The 17,381-nt window shown below is 39.1% G+C and overlaps 1 protein-coding gene across 2 annotated transcripts in view; it reads right to left on the reverse strand.

The window, feature by feature from the left end:
* AGBL1 (AGBL carboxypeptidase 1) overlaps window positions 1–17,381 on the reverse strand; it is an 832,432-nt gene that overhangs the window by 79,521 nt on the left and 735,530 nt on the right. Inside the window, exon 23 of one of the 2 annotated variants that reach the window (XM_019460194.2) lies at window positions 1,300–4,315. The exons of the other annotated variant lie outside the window; for it this stretch is intronic. Coding sequence (XP_019315739.2) covers window positions 4,108–4,315 — 208 coding nt within the window. The 3' untranslated portion in view covers window positions 1,300–4,107. Of the gene's footprint in view, window positions 1–1,299; window positions 4,316–17,381 lie in introns of those variants that run through there. 2 annotated transcript variants of the gene reach the window in all.

Raw genomic sequence — 17,381 nt, forward strand, 5'->3', positions numbered from 1 at the left:
TGTGTGTGTGTGTGTGTGTGTGTGTGTGTGTGTGTTCACACACACTGTATATGTGTGATGGGATAAAATAAAGCTGTGTCCTATGGCAAACTAAAGAGTTTGGATAATAGCGGAACCTGAGTCTGTAAAGAAGATTGGGGCCAGGTTGTGCAGGGATCTTTTTCCTGTAGGAACTATGAAGCTAAGAAGTTTTCTATCACAGGAAAGTGTCAAGAGCAGCCAGTAGATTCCACCCTTAGGGGATCATGGAAGTATGATCCTTATGGGATCTCAAGAAGCATTGTGCTTCTCTACCCTCAATAGGACTATCCTAAAGACATAACAAGCAAGCTACCCCCCTTTGCCCCCATCAGAGAAAGTGCACAGGGCTCCCCCAGGAAACTGAAGCATCCCCACCCACACCCCTGCCAGACAGAGCACTGGATAACGACGGATACAGGACACCTGTGCCATGACCTGGCCCCAACATCACTTCTCTAGACTCTCATCCCACCCCTGCACACTTTGAACCACATCTGCTTCCCAATGGAGCCTCCCACTCCCAGGAATTGTTGAGTGATCTTGTTTCGCTCTGAGTTTGGTAGAAGAGGGTATTCAGAACAGTTCACCATAGTGGTTTGGCCAGCAAGAGACATGTCTGGCCAGGCTGGAAGAGCCACTCCTATGACTATCTGGAGGTGACTTCCCAGTGAGTCCTCTCTTCCCCCACAGACTGAAAACTGGTGAGGTGTGACACAGAATGGCCTTCAGTCCCAGTGGCAAGAGAGGGAAGTAAGCTCTCTCTCCAGGTCCTCTGTTCCCTACAAACTCCTTCCCAGCTGACTTGCACCTGGGCTTACTTGTTCAAGACTTCCACATAGTCCCTATCTCACTGGATACAACTCTCCTTCTACTGATGCACCTCTGGCTTCTAGGAGTCCTTTCCAAATGGACATGACATGGGCCCCCAGTATTCAACATGGCCCTAAACTGCACTCATTATCTCTCACCTCACTGCAAACCTGCTGATCTTCAAATATGGAAATGTTACACCTAGGGTACTCATGCTATTGAACTACCAGCACAGCAGGGTGTCCAATCCATCAGTCATAAGCAAGTACTTATGCAGTGGTACTGATGCATGCCTGCGGACATCACTCCTGGGCATGCTTCTGCGGAACATTCCTTGTCTCTGCCAGCACGTTCAGAATAAAATTCAACTTTTCCATCAAGGCACGTCAAATGTTGCTTGATCATCTCGATGCCAATCTTAATTTCATCTCTTGTCACTCCCTTCCCTTACCCGCATGCAAACACATCTTTTAAACTGGTCACGCTCATCATTTTATTTCAAGCTGTAACCCCAACACAGGGCTTTTGCACAATCTCTTTCTACTTCTTAGCATGCTTCTTCTCCTTTTTACCTGAAAACCCTTGTACATCCTTCAAGAATCACTTCAATTATCACATCTTGGTAATGTTTCCCACCACTGCTGCTCCATTAGATTTGGTGATTCCAACATTGTCTACCAACACAAGCTTCACAAAGGCATGTGCCACTGTATTAAAGTGCGTATTGCTCATCTTTCCCACTGAACTGCAAACAACTTGCAAGCAGAGTGGGTCCTTTTCTCTGCATCCTTAGAGGTTAGTAAAGTACAGGACACATAATAGGTGTTCAATATATGTTTGTTACATAGACGAACCACATGTTCCATGTCCCTGGCTTTCCCCAAACATGCTACATAGAAATTTACAATGTCCTGATCACTTTCTTCTCAGAAACCTATCAGGTAATGAGAAGCTCATCCCATAAACTAATTTGAGCTGGGGAACAAAGTGGTGATGATGAGTTAGTATTATATCTGTCCTTCCTGACAGTTACATTTTCAGCAAAACTATCTTCTTGACTCCTCAAAGCAAGGAAAGAACAGAAACTTTATGTTATCTTCTATTTAAGAGTGGAAAGGTTTATGAGAGAAGTTCAGGACTGCTGTTATCTGGGATTTGAATTCAATGTCTTTGTTATTTCCCTTAAACATCTTATATATGTTATAGACATCTGAGTGTCTTAGTGCAAAGAATGGATATAGGATTTCTGAACTATAGCAAAGAAATTTGGAAAGGAGTTGGAAAAAGAAGAGACTGTAAATAATAATAGTAGTGGTAATACTACTACTACTACTAATAATAATAACATCAGCTCCTTAAATCATAGCACACATGACTTTCTCCTATGCCTTGGGGCTACATTATGGCAAAGTTTTACTGTGTGGTTTTCTGCTGGTCTAGAGGGTTGCTATGAGTTTTTTCTGAGATGATTGTTTCCCAAATCTCTTGGTGGTGATTGGTTTATCAAGGAAAGTATTTGGCAGTATTTGATCTCCAGTTTGTATTATTTCCTTTTCCCTAGGCCCACCTCAAATAAAGACTATATTTTCCAACCTCTCTTGCAGCTACCTGCAGTCATAGGACCTCTTTCTAGATGGTGGGATTAAGGAGAAGCATAATGCATGGCTTTTGAAATACAGAGACTGTGTTCTTCTTTTTCTATCTTTCTTATTGCCGGCTGACATGTAGATACAAAGGCTGACGCTTTAGCAGCCATCTTAGATTAAGAGTAAAACCAACCAACACACAGCAGACCTGGAAGCCCATACAAGTTGAGTGCTGGACACCATGTACTTATGATACCAGCTCTGGCCTACCTCTATATGGAAACCACACAAAAGAGAAATAGACTTCTGTTTTACAAAAGCTACTGCAATTTTGGATTTTCCATCTCTCAGAGCCAAACCTAACCATAACTAAATATATATATGGCATCTGGACAAATGTAAGTTTGATCTACCATATTTTCTCCATCTTATCTGTCATTCAGTACCTGTCTTCCATGCCCCTTCTCATCCTTTCTGCATGGGCCCTGTACATGTCGTCGTCTAAATCTCTAATCTATTTGCCTCTGCGTGCTGAAGGCTCTTGCTCCATTTCACTTATTCTATGACATTCCAACCTCCTACACTCTGCTCCTATGTAACCTCCTTCCCAATCCCCTCCAGGAAGAGGGAGTACTTTCCAACCATGTGACTTTAAGTAATGTTTTGTGTAACTGTGAAAGGACTCATACAGAATGTTCTACTTGTACTATGGAGGAAAAGAAGCCAACATTGTTGAGTGCCTGCCATGTGCCAATCTTTTATATTATTATATACTATCTTGTTTCATCTTTATGATAACTTTATGATACAGATATGATATAGACATGTTCATCTCAATTGTATGTATAAGAAAACTGAGGTTTGGGGAAATTTAATCGGTTGCCTTAGTTCTCATAAGAAGTGACTGCCAGATTCAAGATGTGAGCCACATCTGTCTGAGCCTGAAGTGAATGACTTTTCCAGTATGGCTTGCTGCCTCCCAGCATTATGGTTAGTGGCCTGAATTCATAGGATTTTCAAGTTTGTAGAAACCATTGGCCATGTCTTATTCAGTATTGTGCCTTCTCCCTTAGAACCTAGGACGGCTCCTGGTTTATACTGGATCTGTAAAATATGTACTGTCAAAACAGACCAAGCATGATGCTTGCAAATTTTTGGTTGGTCAGCCTTTCGTGTTCAATAATTCAGAAACTAAATATGCTGCTAGGACTCTCAGAAGTCTCAGTAGGGCTCACAATTTGTGCTGAGGAGCTCAGATGCTATAGTAGGAAGACAACAATAGGAGGTAATACTCATATTTAGAACAACTTAAACAACCACATAGAAATCTGGCTGAGAAGCCAAAAAGTAGCCTCAACTCCTCCTTCCAGTCTGCTCCGACTTCAAGCATAGGAATGGAGAGGAGCGCAAAATAGTGTTGAGAGGATCCATGGTAATCCTGAAAGCAGCCCATTCTAGCATAATGGCAGCATGCAAGGGCTCCAAAGGCCACCTAACTATGTCTGTAAAATGGTATAATTATGAAGTAACCAGTCTCTATGCATAGTGACACTAGAACAAAATCTGGAAATAGGTTGCTGAGCTCACGTGGGCTGGTTTTTTGCATCAACACTGTAGTTTCTGATGGTGAAGAAACTACTTAGCCGCTAGTCCAATGGTTAGGGACTTGGAACTCACTACAACCCTGGGGCTATGGGATGGCTTTTCTTCCCTGTCCTGACCCCTCCTCCTCTTCCCCTCCCTCATCCTTGTTGAAAGCACACTCCTGGATCTGCCGGTCCAGCTCAGAGAAGCTTCCTTCCTGGTCTGAGCTGTTGTCTGTACTGTAATCAATCTCCTCCATGCAGGGGGGCTCATCATCCAGTTCTGAAGTGACGCTGCTCCTGCTGCTGCTGCATCTGCCATGGGTTCCCAGGAAATGGGAGAAGAAAGGAAGGAGAGGAAGGGAAGGAAGGAAAAAGGGATGAAGAATACAGAAGGGAAGGGAAGGAGAGAGGGAGGTGGGGAGAAAAGAGAGGGAAATGAAAAGAGAAGTTACAAGGAGCGTTTACAAGTGATTGGAAAGGAAGAATGAAAGTTATCCTCTAGGAGTTGTAATCTCAACACTCCCTGTTCTTCTAAATATGTTTCAGGCACAGTTTTCTGTGTCCTCCACCATTATTTTGAGATGCGGGGAGGAAATCACATAAAATCTTTGGGTTCCCTTCCTCCTTTGCAAGAAGAATCTGCATTTCTAAGTCCAATCAGAAGACTTCCAGTCAGAAGAGGTGGACAACTTCACATATTTAAGATCTCTAAGGTCTTTTGGGCTCAAAGTGAAACATCTGAGAAGGGTGTCACCGAGTATCAGAGAATGTCATGTCAACTATGCCCAGGGAAGAGTGGAATTGGAATTCAGGTAGCGGAGACCAGAAGCTTTAATGTTTCTCACTGTAACTCACAGCACTCTGAGTCCGTGCATTAGTTCTCCTTCATTATGATGGATGGTTTATTGGAGTTAGACAATTAATCCAGGTTGAAATTAATAAAGGAGGGAGTAAGTAAGTAGGCAGACAGCATTCCTTTTCTACTGTGCTTGTGCTTCCCATCATCTGCCTTCTCTCCCTTTTATGTTAGTTTATTCACAAATGGAAGATCAGCAGGGGTTGACCAGTAAGAGGTAGCAGGAATGGACAACAAACCTTGACCACATATTGTGAGCAGGGGATATTTCCTCCCAAGGAACGGTGTATCTACCTCATTTGCATGAGGTACCTTCTTTCCTGAAGACTTTCTAATCACTCCCTACTTAGGACTTAACCAATTAGGATTAACAGCGTGCTGGGTTTCTACTCTGTGATTTATAGAAGGCAAGCACTTCATAAATCAGGCAGAGCCGTTCATCCACCTGGCTTGCCATAAACAATGAAAATGGGTAATCAGCAGCACAGTTACATGTTAGCTTGGGAAATGAATCAGAGTCCAGTTTCTTAATTGTCTACTGACTGATGGGAGCAGCTTCCATGCTCTCCAGGCCCTCAGTTTCCTAAACCGAAGGTCTGGTGGGACATTGCCCGAATGGAGAGAAAAGGGAAGAAATATGAACCATGTTTCCACAGCACCACAGCATTAAATTGTTATCATATTTTACAGGCAGAGTTGTGGGTGATAAAGCAGCTGAGTAAAGGAAGGTAAGAGCTGCCCAACTGTAACATGAGCTCAAGTCAGCAAGAACTGATTGCCTTGACTCAACTGTCACCCTACCGGGGACTGAGATGACATTCTGTACAATGTCAAGAGGCTGAGCTTAAATCCTGGCTATGAGACCTTGGAAAACCCCTCAGTCTCACAGAATGTCAATAATAACACCTCAGGAGGTGTTGTGAATACTGAATCAGAAAGCACACAGATGCTATCTAGCAGAGTGCCTTGCAAAGTAAAAGCAATCAACAAATGTTAATTCCACCGTGCTACCCTGGACATGAAAGAAGACCGAGACATGGTGTTGCAGGAGGGTGGACATTGCGATTTGTTGGTTCACACCTGGGTTATAACTACAGCAAAACCATTCAGACTGGCACGGCTAGTAACTTCTCTGAGGCATCATTTTTATCGTGCTACTTCCAAATGCAGGAACTTGCAATGACTCTTTCTTGCTTATTAATGGCAATATGGTATTGATGGTTGGGATGTTCTCTCCAGGGTCCTGTTGGCAGGAGTCCATGAGTGAACGACAGGGTCAGTCTTCCCCTAACGAGGGCCTGTCTTGCCTCCACTGCGGGGTCTGCTCTGGTCACTGATGGACCTGGACCTTTCCTACCACAGCCAAGTTGTCAGGCTGTCCTGGTTGTGATCCTCCAAACACACTGGACTAAGTGTTTTTCCAAGACTTTGTTCAGGTAGCCAAATTCTCATATCTAAAATGGATTTCCAACTCCTCAGTATCCAACAAAATGTGATATATCATTTCTAAAAGCTCATCTTCATTTCCACCGAATGACTGCTTTGATGGCTTCATCTTTTTGAGATTTTCTTCTTTTAAATACTAATCTTCACATTCTTAAATTCTTTTTATCCTTAATAATGTTTCCAGGCCTATTGTGAATCAGGCCCACATCGTTTGCTCATTCTATATTATTCTATAGAATGTCTACAGTGTGCTGAGACCTACAATAAACAGTTGCCACATTGAACATATAGCAAGTATGTATGTAGAAAAATCTATGTTTTGGACCATCTTTGGGGGAATTACTTTTTATTTGAGTTCTCTTTCAAAGATTTTCTATACTAATTACACCATAATTATCACATTAGTGATTTTACTGATTTCAAACAAATGTGGTTTCTTTTGTCACTGAGATATATAACATAAAATAAGCGTATAATATATTGTTAAATTACATTTTATACATATATGATATTATACATACATATATATATTTAATTTATATATGCAAAGACCTAAAAAACTTCATGTCTCTCACTTATTTTCCAAAAAAAAGGTAAGTATTGTAATAAATTAGAAAATCAAATTACATATTGAGGGATTTCCTCTTCTGTATAGACAGAGAAGACTTCTCTTTTTTCCTCCTCATAAATTATCCTGGATATTTTAAAACAAACATAAGAAGAGTCTGAAATGTGGATGAAATATGGAGGGAAGGAAGTTGACGAGATGAGGTCTCAGGACTAATGGACAATACAGTGGTGATCTCCCTGTCTTTTGTCTTTGCCCCTTACATCCCTGACTTGGAGCTAGACAAGCTGACAATGTGGAAATACTAACAGGTGTGGAAAAAAGAGCTCCAAGAGCTAGTTCTCTCTAGCCAGATGGTAAGGGAAGAGGAAGTCTATCAAGAAAGACCAGTTTAAACCATACTAGCCTGACTCGAGCCAAACACCACTGAAAAACCAGTGGGCCCACACCCATCCCACCAAGAGAAGCAGGGAGCCTAGACTTCTACTCCCACTAGACTGTAACAAGGTGCCCACAATCCCTTCCTTTCTCCCAAGCTGAGGCATAAGAGTGGGTAGAATAGGTAGCCAGAGCTTTCATTCCTAGTGCCCAGTAGTGAGGTCCCTTACCCATCAATACCACTGGAGGCCATGGGGGAGCCTGGACTTCCATGCACAACTGTTAGTAACAAGACTAACCCCACCAATGCCAGTGGAGGGCAGCAGAAGGGCCCTCTTTCCCCTGTGACCCAGAGTGATATTAGTGAAGGCCTAGAGGGGACCTGAAACTCTCCCCACTGCCCAGCAGTAACAAGGGGCCCTCTCACGCAAGGTGTCAATGTGGCTAAATGGGGTACCTAGACTTTCACCCCCACTTGGCTGTACAAAGTCCCTTCTTCTCCTATCTGGGTTGTGCCAGAGGAGACCAGTTTAAACAGAAGATTCAAATAAAATCTTAGTCTTATAGCATAATATTCAAAATGTCAAGGTTTCAATATAAAATTATTCATCACACCAAGAATCAGGACAACCAATAGATACAAACACCAACATGACAGAGAATCATCCAGTGAGGATTTTAAAGCAGACATCACACAAGTGCTCCACCGAGAATGATGGATATACATGAAAATAAATATAATGCCTCAGTAAAGAAATAGAAAATCACAGATAGATATATATATATTATAATTATATATTATATAATATATATTATAATATATAATTATAATATATATTATAGTTATATAATATATATTATAATATATATTATAGATATATAATTATAATATAATTATATTATAATTATATATACATACACACATATATGTATATATGATATATAATACAAACAAAATATAAAAAAATCAAATTAAATTTTAGAAGTGCAAAGCGTACAATAACAGAAATGTAAAATATGGCAAAGAAATAGAAAGTGTTGCAAAGAAATATAAGGCATAAAGGAGAATCAGATGGAAAGTTGAAAATTGAAAAATAAAAATAAATAAATGAATAAAAAATTCAGCAGATGGACTTAACAGCAGAATCGAAGAGACAGGGGAAGGATTTGGTGGACTTGAAAATAAAACAATAGAAATTACTCAATCTGTACATTAGTGAAAATAGACTAAACCAACGAGCAGGACACTAAGACCCTGTGCACTGTAACAAAAGATCTAACATTCATTCCATCAGAGTCTCAAAAAGAAGAAAATCTGAAAATATATTCAAAGTAATGGTTGAAAATTTCTTAAATTTGGCAAAAGACATAAGCTTACAAGTACAAGAAGCTGCACAAACCCCAGACAGATAAACTCAAAAATATCCACACCAAGACAAATTACCACCAACCTTCTGAAAAACAAAGGCACATCAAAAATCTCAGAGGCAGTGAGAAACATAGGGAAATGACACTAAAGAAAAAAAAAATATTTGAATGGCAGCAGAGTTCTCTTCAGAAACCATAGACACTAGAAGAAAATGGCACACTCATTCTTCAAGGCTGAAAGAAAAGAACTATCAGCCTAGAATGCTGACATCAGAAAAAAAAAAATTCCAACAATGAAGGGAAAATTAAAGGCATTCTTATAGGAAGTAAAGTTTTGAGAATCTGTTGATGACAGACCCACCCTGTAAGAATGGCTAAAGGGAATACTCTAAACAGAAATAAAATAATAAAAGAAGAAATTTTAGAACATGAGGAATAAGGAAAGAACATCAAAAGAGGAAAAATATGGATAAATACAAAAGGTTTCTCTTTTCCTCTTTGTTTGACAACATAACATTGTCAACTTGTGTGACATGTTCTCCTTGTATTATATAAATATTGAAGATCATTATATGACAAATGGGGGGCAAAGAAGGTACAGGGAGGTAAGTTTTGTACAGTTTGCTTGAACTGGTAATAATGTGACACCAGTTGATCATAACAATTTGTGTGTATATAATGTCGTATTTTCAGAACAAAAAATGTTATACATAGAGATACACTCAAGCACCTATAGATAAATTAAAATGGAATTCTAAAAAATATCCATTCACAGAAGACAGGAGAAAGAAAACAGAGATAAAAAAAAGAGAGAAAGTACAAATAGAGAAACAATAAATGGAAATCTTAGCCCTAACATACCAATAACATTAAATGTAAATGTTGAAATACACCAATTAAGCGAGATTGTCAGAGTGGATTAAAAATGTGATGAAACCATATGCTGTCTATAATAAATCACTTAAAGTATAATGACATAGGTACACTGTAAGTGAAAGAATGGAAAAGATATTCCATACAAACATTAATAAAAAAAAAGTAGGAGTGGCTCTATTAATATCAGATAAGGTGCTGTCAGAGTAAAGGAAATAACCATGGGCATAGGGGTATATGATGATAAAAATGTCCATAAAAATGTGTATACACCAAACAAAGTTGCATAAATATGTGAAGCAGTAACTGATAGAACTGAAAGGAGAATTAAACAAATCTATAATTATAGCTCAAGACTCCAAAATTCCTTTCTCAATGGCTGACTAAACAACTAGTCAGAAAATCAGCAACAACACTATCAACCAACAAGCTATAACTGACATTAATAAAATACTTCACCCCTAAACAGCAGAACACATATTCCTTTCCAATGCACATGGAATATATACCCATATGGAACATATCCTCAACTCTACATAAAGCTCAATAAATTTAAAAGGAGCAAAATTGTACAGAGTGTATTAACTGACCACAACGGAATTAAGCCAGAAATTGAAAACAGAAAGACAAAAGGAAAGTTCCCAAACACTTGGAATGTAAGTAAAAACACCACTAAATAATGCAGAAGGTCAAATAGGATATTTCAAGGGAAAGAAAAAAAAATACATTAAATTGAATGAAATTGCAAATATAACCTATCAAAATCTGTGAGACATAGAGCCATGGTGAGAGGGAAATTTATAGCAGTAAATGCTTACCTTAGAAAAGTCTAAAATCAAAAATCTACTACTATCTCAGGAAGTAGAAACTATAAGTGCAAAATAAACCCAAAGCAGGTAGAAAACAAGGACAGAAATAATAAAGAAATAGAAACCAATGTAATTGAAACAGAAAAACAATAGGGAAAATCAATGAGAAAAAGAGCTGACTGTTTGGAAAAAAATCTATAAAATTGACTAACCTCTAACAAGCCTAACAAAGAAAAGAACAAGGAAGCACTAAATACCAATATCAAAAATGAAAGAGGACTATCACTTCAGACTCTGCAGCCATCGAAAGGATAAGGGAATACCACAAAAAACTCTATGCACATAAATTTGACAATGTAGATTGTATGGACCAATTCCTCAAAAAGTAAAAACTACAACAATTCACCTACTATGAAATAGTTCACTTGAATAGCTCCATAACTATTAAGAAAATTGAATTTATAATTTAAAACTCTCAAAAAAGAAATCTCTAAGCCTAGGCCCAGATATTTTCACTGGAGAATTCTACAACATGATTAAAAAAGAATTAACACCAATTCTACACAATCTTTTCCAGAAAATAAGACGAGAGAGAACCCTTCCTATTCATTTATGAGTCAAGTATTACCCTGATACTAAAATTAGATAAAGACACTGAAAAGAAAGAAAGAAAACTACAGACAAATATCCATTATGAATATAAATCCTTAACAAACTATTAGCAAATTGAGTTCAGCATTATATAAAAAAAGAATGACACACCCTGACCCAGTAGAGTTAATTCCAGGGATTCAAGACGGGTTCAATATTAAAAAAATCAATCAGTGGAAGCCATACATTAATAGACTAATGAAGAAAATCACACGATCATATAAATTTATGCAGAAAAATCATCTGACAAAATTAAACACCTGTTTAGGGAGAACTCCAAGAATAGATAGTCATAAAGGGGGACTTCCTGGCCTTGATAAAGAACTCATATGAAAACCTACATCTATTATACTTAACAGTGAAAAACTGAATGCTCTTTCCTATGATTAGGAACAAGTCAAGATGTCTAATGTCATCATTGCCTTTCAACAGAGTGGTAGAATCTTTAGTCAGCTCAGTGAGGCAGGGAGAGACTATAAAGGTGTACAGGTAGGAAAGCGAGAAATGTAACTATCTCCCATTTGGGGAATGTACAAAAACAAAAACTATGAAAGAAGCAAAAAATAACCTCTGGAACTATAAGTGAGGTCATGAGGTCATAGGTAACAATATCAACATACAAAAATCAACTATAGTAGTAACAATGAACATTTTAAAATCACCAGACTTTTATAACCACTAAACAAAACTGAAACATCTAGGCGTTAATAGAACAAAACACATCCCAGACTTGTATGCTAAGAAATGCAAAAAGCTGATGACAGAAATCCAAGAAGATTTAATAAATGGAGGAATGGACATGGCTTAGAGGACTCAACATTGCAAAGATGGCAATTTTCCCTGAAATGACACACAAACATAATGCAGTCTTATCAAAATTCCAAAAATACTTCTGTGGATATAGAAAATGTAATGCAAAAATCCGTGTGGAAAGGCCAAGGAAACAGCTAAAACAATTTTGAAAACAAAAATAAAGTAGGAAGGAGGAATCACTCCATTCAATTTCAGGACATATTGTATAGCTATAGCTAATCAAGACTGTATGCTTCTGGCAGAGTGATAGACACACAGATCAACAAAATAGGACCGAGAATTCAGAAATCTATCCATACAGGTAGATTTAATAATCTACCAACTAATTTTAATAATCTATCCAATTTATTTTTGACCAAAGTATAAAACTTATATTTGACCAAAGCACAAAAGCAACTCAACCACTAGGAGGGCTTATAATTTTGCATTTTATAAAAAGCCAAGAGATTTTGCAAAAGAAAGACATCAGAAAACACGCAAGACCTCAAGAAACCTAAAGCTATGTGTTTTCCTTACAGATGTGAAGGTTGGGCTAGGGGAGGCCTTTGTGTGAGAAAGTCTAAGCAACTCAAAGATGAAACAGAATAAAGATCTCAGAAATGAGAAAGACATGGTCAGAAAAATGTTGATGAGCATAGAGCTACGTTAAATATATAAGGCTGATCTGGAAGTGATGTTTATAAAACAGAATATAAATGTTATAAATCTTGTCAATGTAAAAACGATGTTACAACTAATACAAATAAAAATGATGTATGAATTGGAAAAGAAATCCAAATCAGAATCATTGATCATTTACAGGGTGACTCGATAGGGCATATATGAAATTCAAAAATAAAAACAAGAAATAGAGGCTTAAATTTAAGAAAGTAATGTTAACAAAGTAATAATTGGAAAGCTCAATTACTGAAAGGGGGAACAACTTGATGAATAAAGAATACAGATAACATGAAAGATTTGGGCCCCCCAAATTGTACTTTGAGTATAAACAGAATGATTCTGGTTGCTGAAACCCTGAGGCCCTCATGAGAAACAAACATAAAATGACCATGTAGATATTCTTTCAAAAGCCTAAGTACATGGAGCTCCCATTGGAGGAGGTGAAGGATATAGCCTGCCCAAGGTGCATGCCAATACAAAATTACAGATCACGTAAGGAAATAATTAATTCACTTTAAGCAAGAATCAGCAGCAATAAAAAAGCAGCATAAGCAGATATCCACAAACCTGAAATAATATGACGATCTGGGAAGAGGCTACAGAATAAGGATATTTAAAATGATAAGCGGGCTGGGACACCTGGGTGGCTCAGCCTGTTGGGCGACTGCTTGGGCCTAGGTCATGATATCTCTGGTCCCGAGTTCTAGCTCCACAGCGGGCTCTGTGCTGACACCTAGAAGCCTGGAGCCTGTTTCAGATTCTGTGTCTCCCTCTTTCTCTGCTCCTCCCCCACTCACACTCTGTCTCTCTCTCTCTCTCAAAAATAAATAAACACTAAAAAAATAAAATAAGATAAAATAATTAGCAGGAGCAGCTGGGTGGCTCAGCTGTCGTGTCTGACTTTGGCTCAGGTCATGATCTCACCGATCCTGAGTTGGAGCCCCACATTGGGCTCTGTGCTGACAGCTCAGAGCCTTGAGCCTGCTTCGGATTCTGTGTCTCCCTCTCTCTCTGCCCCTCCTCTGCTTGTACTCTGTCTCTCTCTCAAAAATAAGTAAACATTAAATTTTTTTAAATGATTAAGGGATTAGAATAAGTTCCGGAAGCATAATGAAAGAATTATATTCTTTTGGAAAAAAAAAAAAAAGGCAAATGTGGAAATTGAACAGATTACCCCTAGAAGAAAAAATATACAATAAACAGCTCGATGGAACAGTTCAACAACACAAAAGACACAGTTAAACAGAGAATTCATAAACAAGAAGATAGATGTATACAGGGGGGTTTAGGTTAAATCGGTAAGGGGCAATCTTCAAAAACATAATAGTTGGAAGATGGTGGCTCTCAAATTGAAGAAATACTCTGGAAAGCAGGAAAATTTAAGAAACAAAATGAAATCCAAAATTATGCACGTCAGGATGAATACCAAGAAAGAAAGAGCAAATAAGAGAAATCGGGAAAGAAAAGACATATTGCCCTTAAATGAATGACATGTAAAGCAACAGATTTCCCATTAAAACACAAATAAAGCAGGGAACTAGGTAAAGGAACTCTGAGATATCCTGGCAGCTTTTCTATAAACCTAAATCTACTCCAAACTACAAAATTTAATTTTAAAAAGTTTAAAAAGTGATGGCAATGTTACACCTAGCCAGAAAAAACCCAAACAACACCAAACAATGAATTAATGTCTTCAGAATGCTGAGGGAAAACAAACCCCAAGCTGCAATTACAGACTAAAACATAAAAAAAAACAACCTTTATTTTTTGTAAATGAGGGCAAAATAAATACATTTTCCCACACATGGATCATCACTGAAGGAACGACTAATGTGTATACTTCTGTAAGGAGGAAACTAAATTCATAAGGAAGAAATAAGCTTGAGAAATGAGTTTGTAAAAAAACAGTTGCTAAACATGGGATCATACGAAATATATGCTCCTACAGTCTGACTTTGGTTACATTTCAACAGTAAGAATAGAGTGACTTAAAATAGTGACCAAGAGAGTGTGAGTAGAAGTGATGTTTGACACTTTCCACCCTGGCCTTGGAGTTCCCTGAACAAGTGAGAGATCCTCCATGGATTCTACATTTTCTACTATATATTATATTATATTATATTATATTATATTATATTATATTATATTATATTATATATTATAATATTATTTATATATACATATGCCATAAATGATTATTTTAGTGAGAAAAATGATATTAAAATGTTTTTAATCTAAAAAGATAAAAGAAAATTTGGGAGAAAAAAGTAGGGAAAGATATAAAGAAAAAAAGGAAAGAAAGTAAAGAGAGAAAGAGGGAAGGAAGGAAGGGGGGAAGGAGGAAGAAAGGAGGGAGGGAAGGAAGAGGGGAGGGAGGGAAGGAAGAGGGGAGGGAGGGAGGAATGAGGGAGAGAGGGAAAGAGGAAGGAGGGAGGGAAGGAAGGGGGAGGGAGGGAGGCAGAAGGAAGGGAAGGAAGGGGGAGGGAAGGAAGGAAGGAGAGACGGGGGAAGGAGGGAGGGAAGGAAGAGGGGAGGGAGGGAGGGAGGGCAGGAGGGAGGAAAGGGGATAGATAGAGAAGATAAATTGCTAGTGGCAGGTGTCCCTGCAAGGGGTCAGTCAGGGTTGCTATATATATCTTTCCACTGCTCAGTCCATTATCTTATTTCCTTTGGATAAAATTGCTCACGCCTCGTAAAATGCTAGTAAAGTCATCCTTGACGTCTCAGCCTATCTATCTCATCTTGAAGGCAAAGCTGGCATCCCATCTCTTCTTTGAAATCTTGGCCAAGAACAGTGACCACTCTCCTTTCTTTCTCTTATATAAGCACCTAGTGGGACCATTCTCTCTGACGTGTGGCTCACATTACTGTCTAATATTCCTGTCAGTGTTAATAAACGATTCTACGTGTGTTGACCTTTGGCTAATTGCCAGACTGCTAGTTGCACTGTCCTCATGCCCAAGGCAGTGGCACACTGGCCCCCTCTCATTAGCTGTTTGCTCCTTCCAGGCAATTCTTCACCCTCCTAAAGAGCCTCACCCTAATGTTAACCCAGCACACCAGAATAGTAAATAGAGCCCTGGCGTCCAGGGAGAAACTTCTAAGGGCAGGCAGCATTCTACATGGCAGGGAGCAGGCTTGAGTTTCCAAAATGAAGCTGCCAACATCATCAAGAGTTGCTCTCTCTGCAGCTTACAGATTCAACTACCTTAGCTCCTTCTCTCTTTCTCTCATTTTCCCAAACTGATGAATTCAACAAGAAAGAATCACAATATCCAACTTACTTTAAATATAAATAAAAGGAACTGGGGCGCCTGGGTGGCACAGTCAGTTGAGGGTCCGACTTTGGCTCAGATCATGATCTTGTGGTTTGTGAGTTTGAGCCCTGTGTGGAGTTCTGTGCTGACAGCTCAGAGCCTGGAGCCTGCTTTGGATTCCGAGTCTCCCTGTCTCGCTCTCCCCTCCCCTGCTCGCGCTCTGTGCTCTGCCTCACTTTCTCAACAATAAATAAAACATTAAAAAGTATATTTAAAAACTAAAAGGAATTAACTTTATGCAGAAATCAAACTGTTTCCATTAGTAGGGTGCTCTTTTTTTTTTTTAAGTTTATTTTGAGAGAGAGAGAGAGAGAGCACAAGCAGGGGAGGGGGGGAGAGAGAAGGAGACAGAGAGAGAATCCCAACTGGACTCCACACCCTCAACTCAGTCTGACACGGGGCTCAAACCCACAAACAGTGAGATCATGACCTGAGCTGAAGTCAGATGCTTAACCAACTGAGCCCCCCAGGTGCCCCAGGAGGCTGCTCCTTCATACCCAGATGTGGGAAATGTATGGAGAAAACACCTGAAAAGTGATTTTATTTCTTCCTTTTCACCAGGATGCTTTTGATAGCCTGGGGACACACATTCAAAAGTCACTTTGGATGGTGTTGGAGAATCCTGTGATACAGTAGGGAAAATGTAAATCAGACATAAAACATAAACCCGGAGTCAAAGAATCACAGCTTTGAATCCTGGCTTCAAAGATCAAGTGAGAAACAGGGATCTACCTTCTCTGCACTCCACTGTCTTCACCTACAAGAGTGGATCTTACCTGCTTTCTCCGTGCAATGATATGAGGGGGAAGCAGATTTCCTAGCACAAACCCTCGCCGGGATTTTCATTCCCCTTTCCTTTCTGCGTTTGCAGACAAGGCATGAAAATATTTTTATCCTGGGAGGTTCATCATCTTCCTCCTCAAATATAAACCCAACAAATGCCGCTTGCAAATAGTTTCTAAGCAAAGCCATTAACAAGTCTCCATGCCTTGCAATTCATCCAAGCCAGCCTGTACAGCAATTTGCAAATTTATGATGTGATAGATAGAATTTCTTTGTTTTGATTTTTCATTTGCATATTTATTGAGATATGACGATCTTAATTAGTTCTGCCTTTTCTGTTTTGTTTGTTTTCTTGGTTGGGAAGAGACAGCTTTCCATAGTGCAAAATAATTCTGAATGCTAACAGGGTGACCAAAACCCAGCCTGTGGCATTCCTCTATGTTGATGCTGCTTAAAATGCAGCTTTGTGGATTCTCTTTTCACTTGTTTCCTCTTTAAATGCTGAGGTAATGCTAAAGACTTGGGTGAATGCCAGACCTCAAGAGGCAGCCACCTACTGAGAAGCAAGAGAACACTTTTAAGATTCCAAACACTTACACTCATCCTCCATGTTCTCCCCAGACTACCTATCACCCATCACCCATCACCCTCCCGAAAAAGCTGAGCCCTACCAAATGCCTCTTCAAAATGCAGCCCTGTAGCATCCCGGCTTTTTCAAGGAGAAAATGCAATGGAATTCTCTGGGAGGATGCATCCCAGAGGAGTATTTCGACACTCTGCTCACACTGGGCTTTTTGTCCTTGACCCTCTATTTAGTTTCTTCAGGAGCAGAGCTGTGTGAATTCTGTGCCCTGTC

Source organism: Panthera pardus, unplaced genomic scaffold, assembly GCF_024362965.1.
Source record: "Panthera pardus isolate Hobbes unplaced genomic scaffold, ASM2436296v1 HiC_scaffold_24, whole genome shotgun sequence".
NCBI lineage: Eukaryota > Metazoa > Chordata > Mammalia > Carnivora > Felidae > Panthera > Panthera pardus.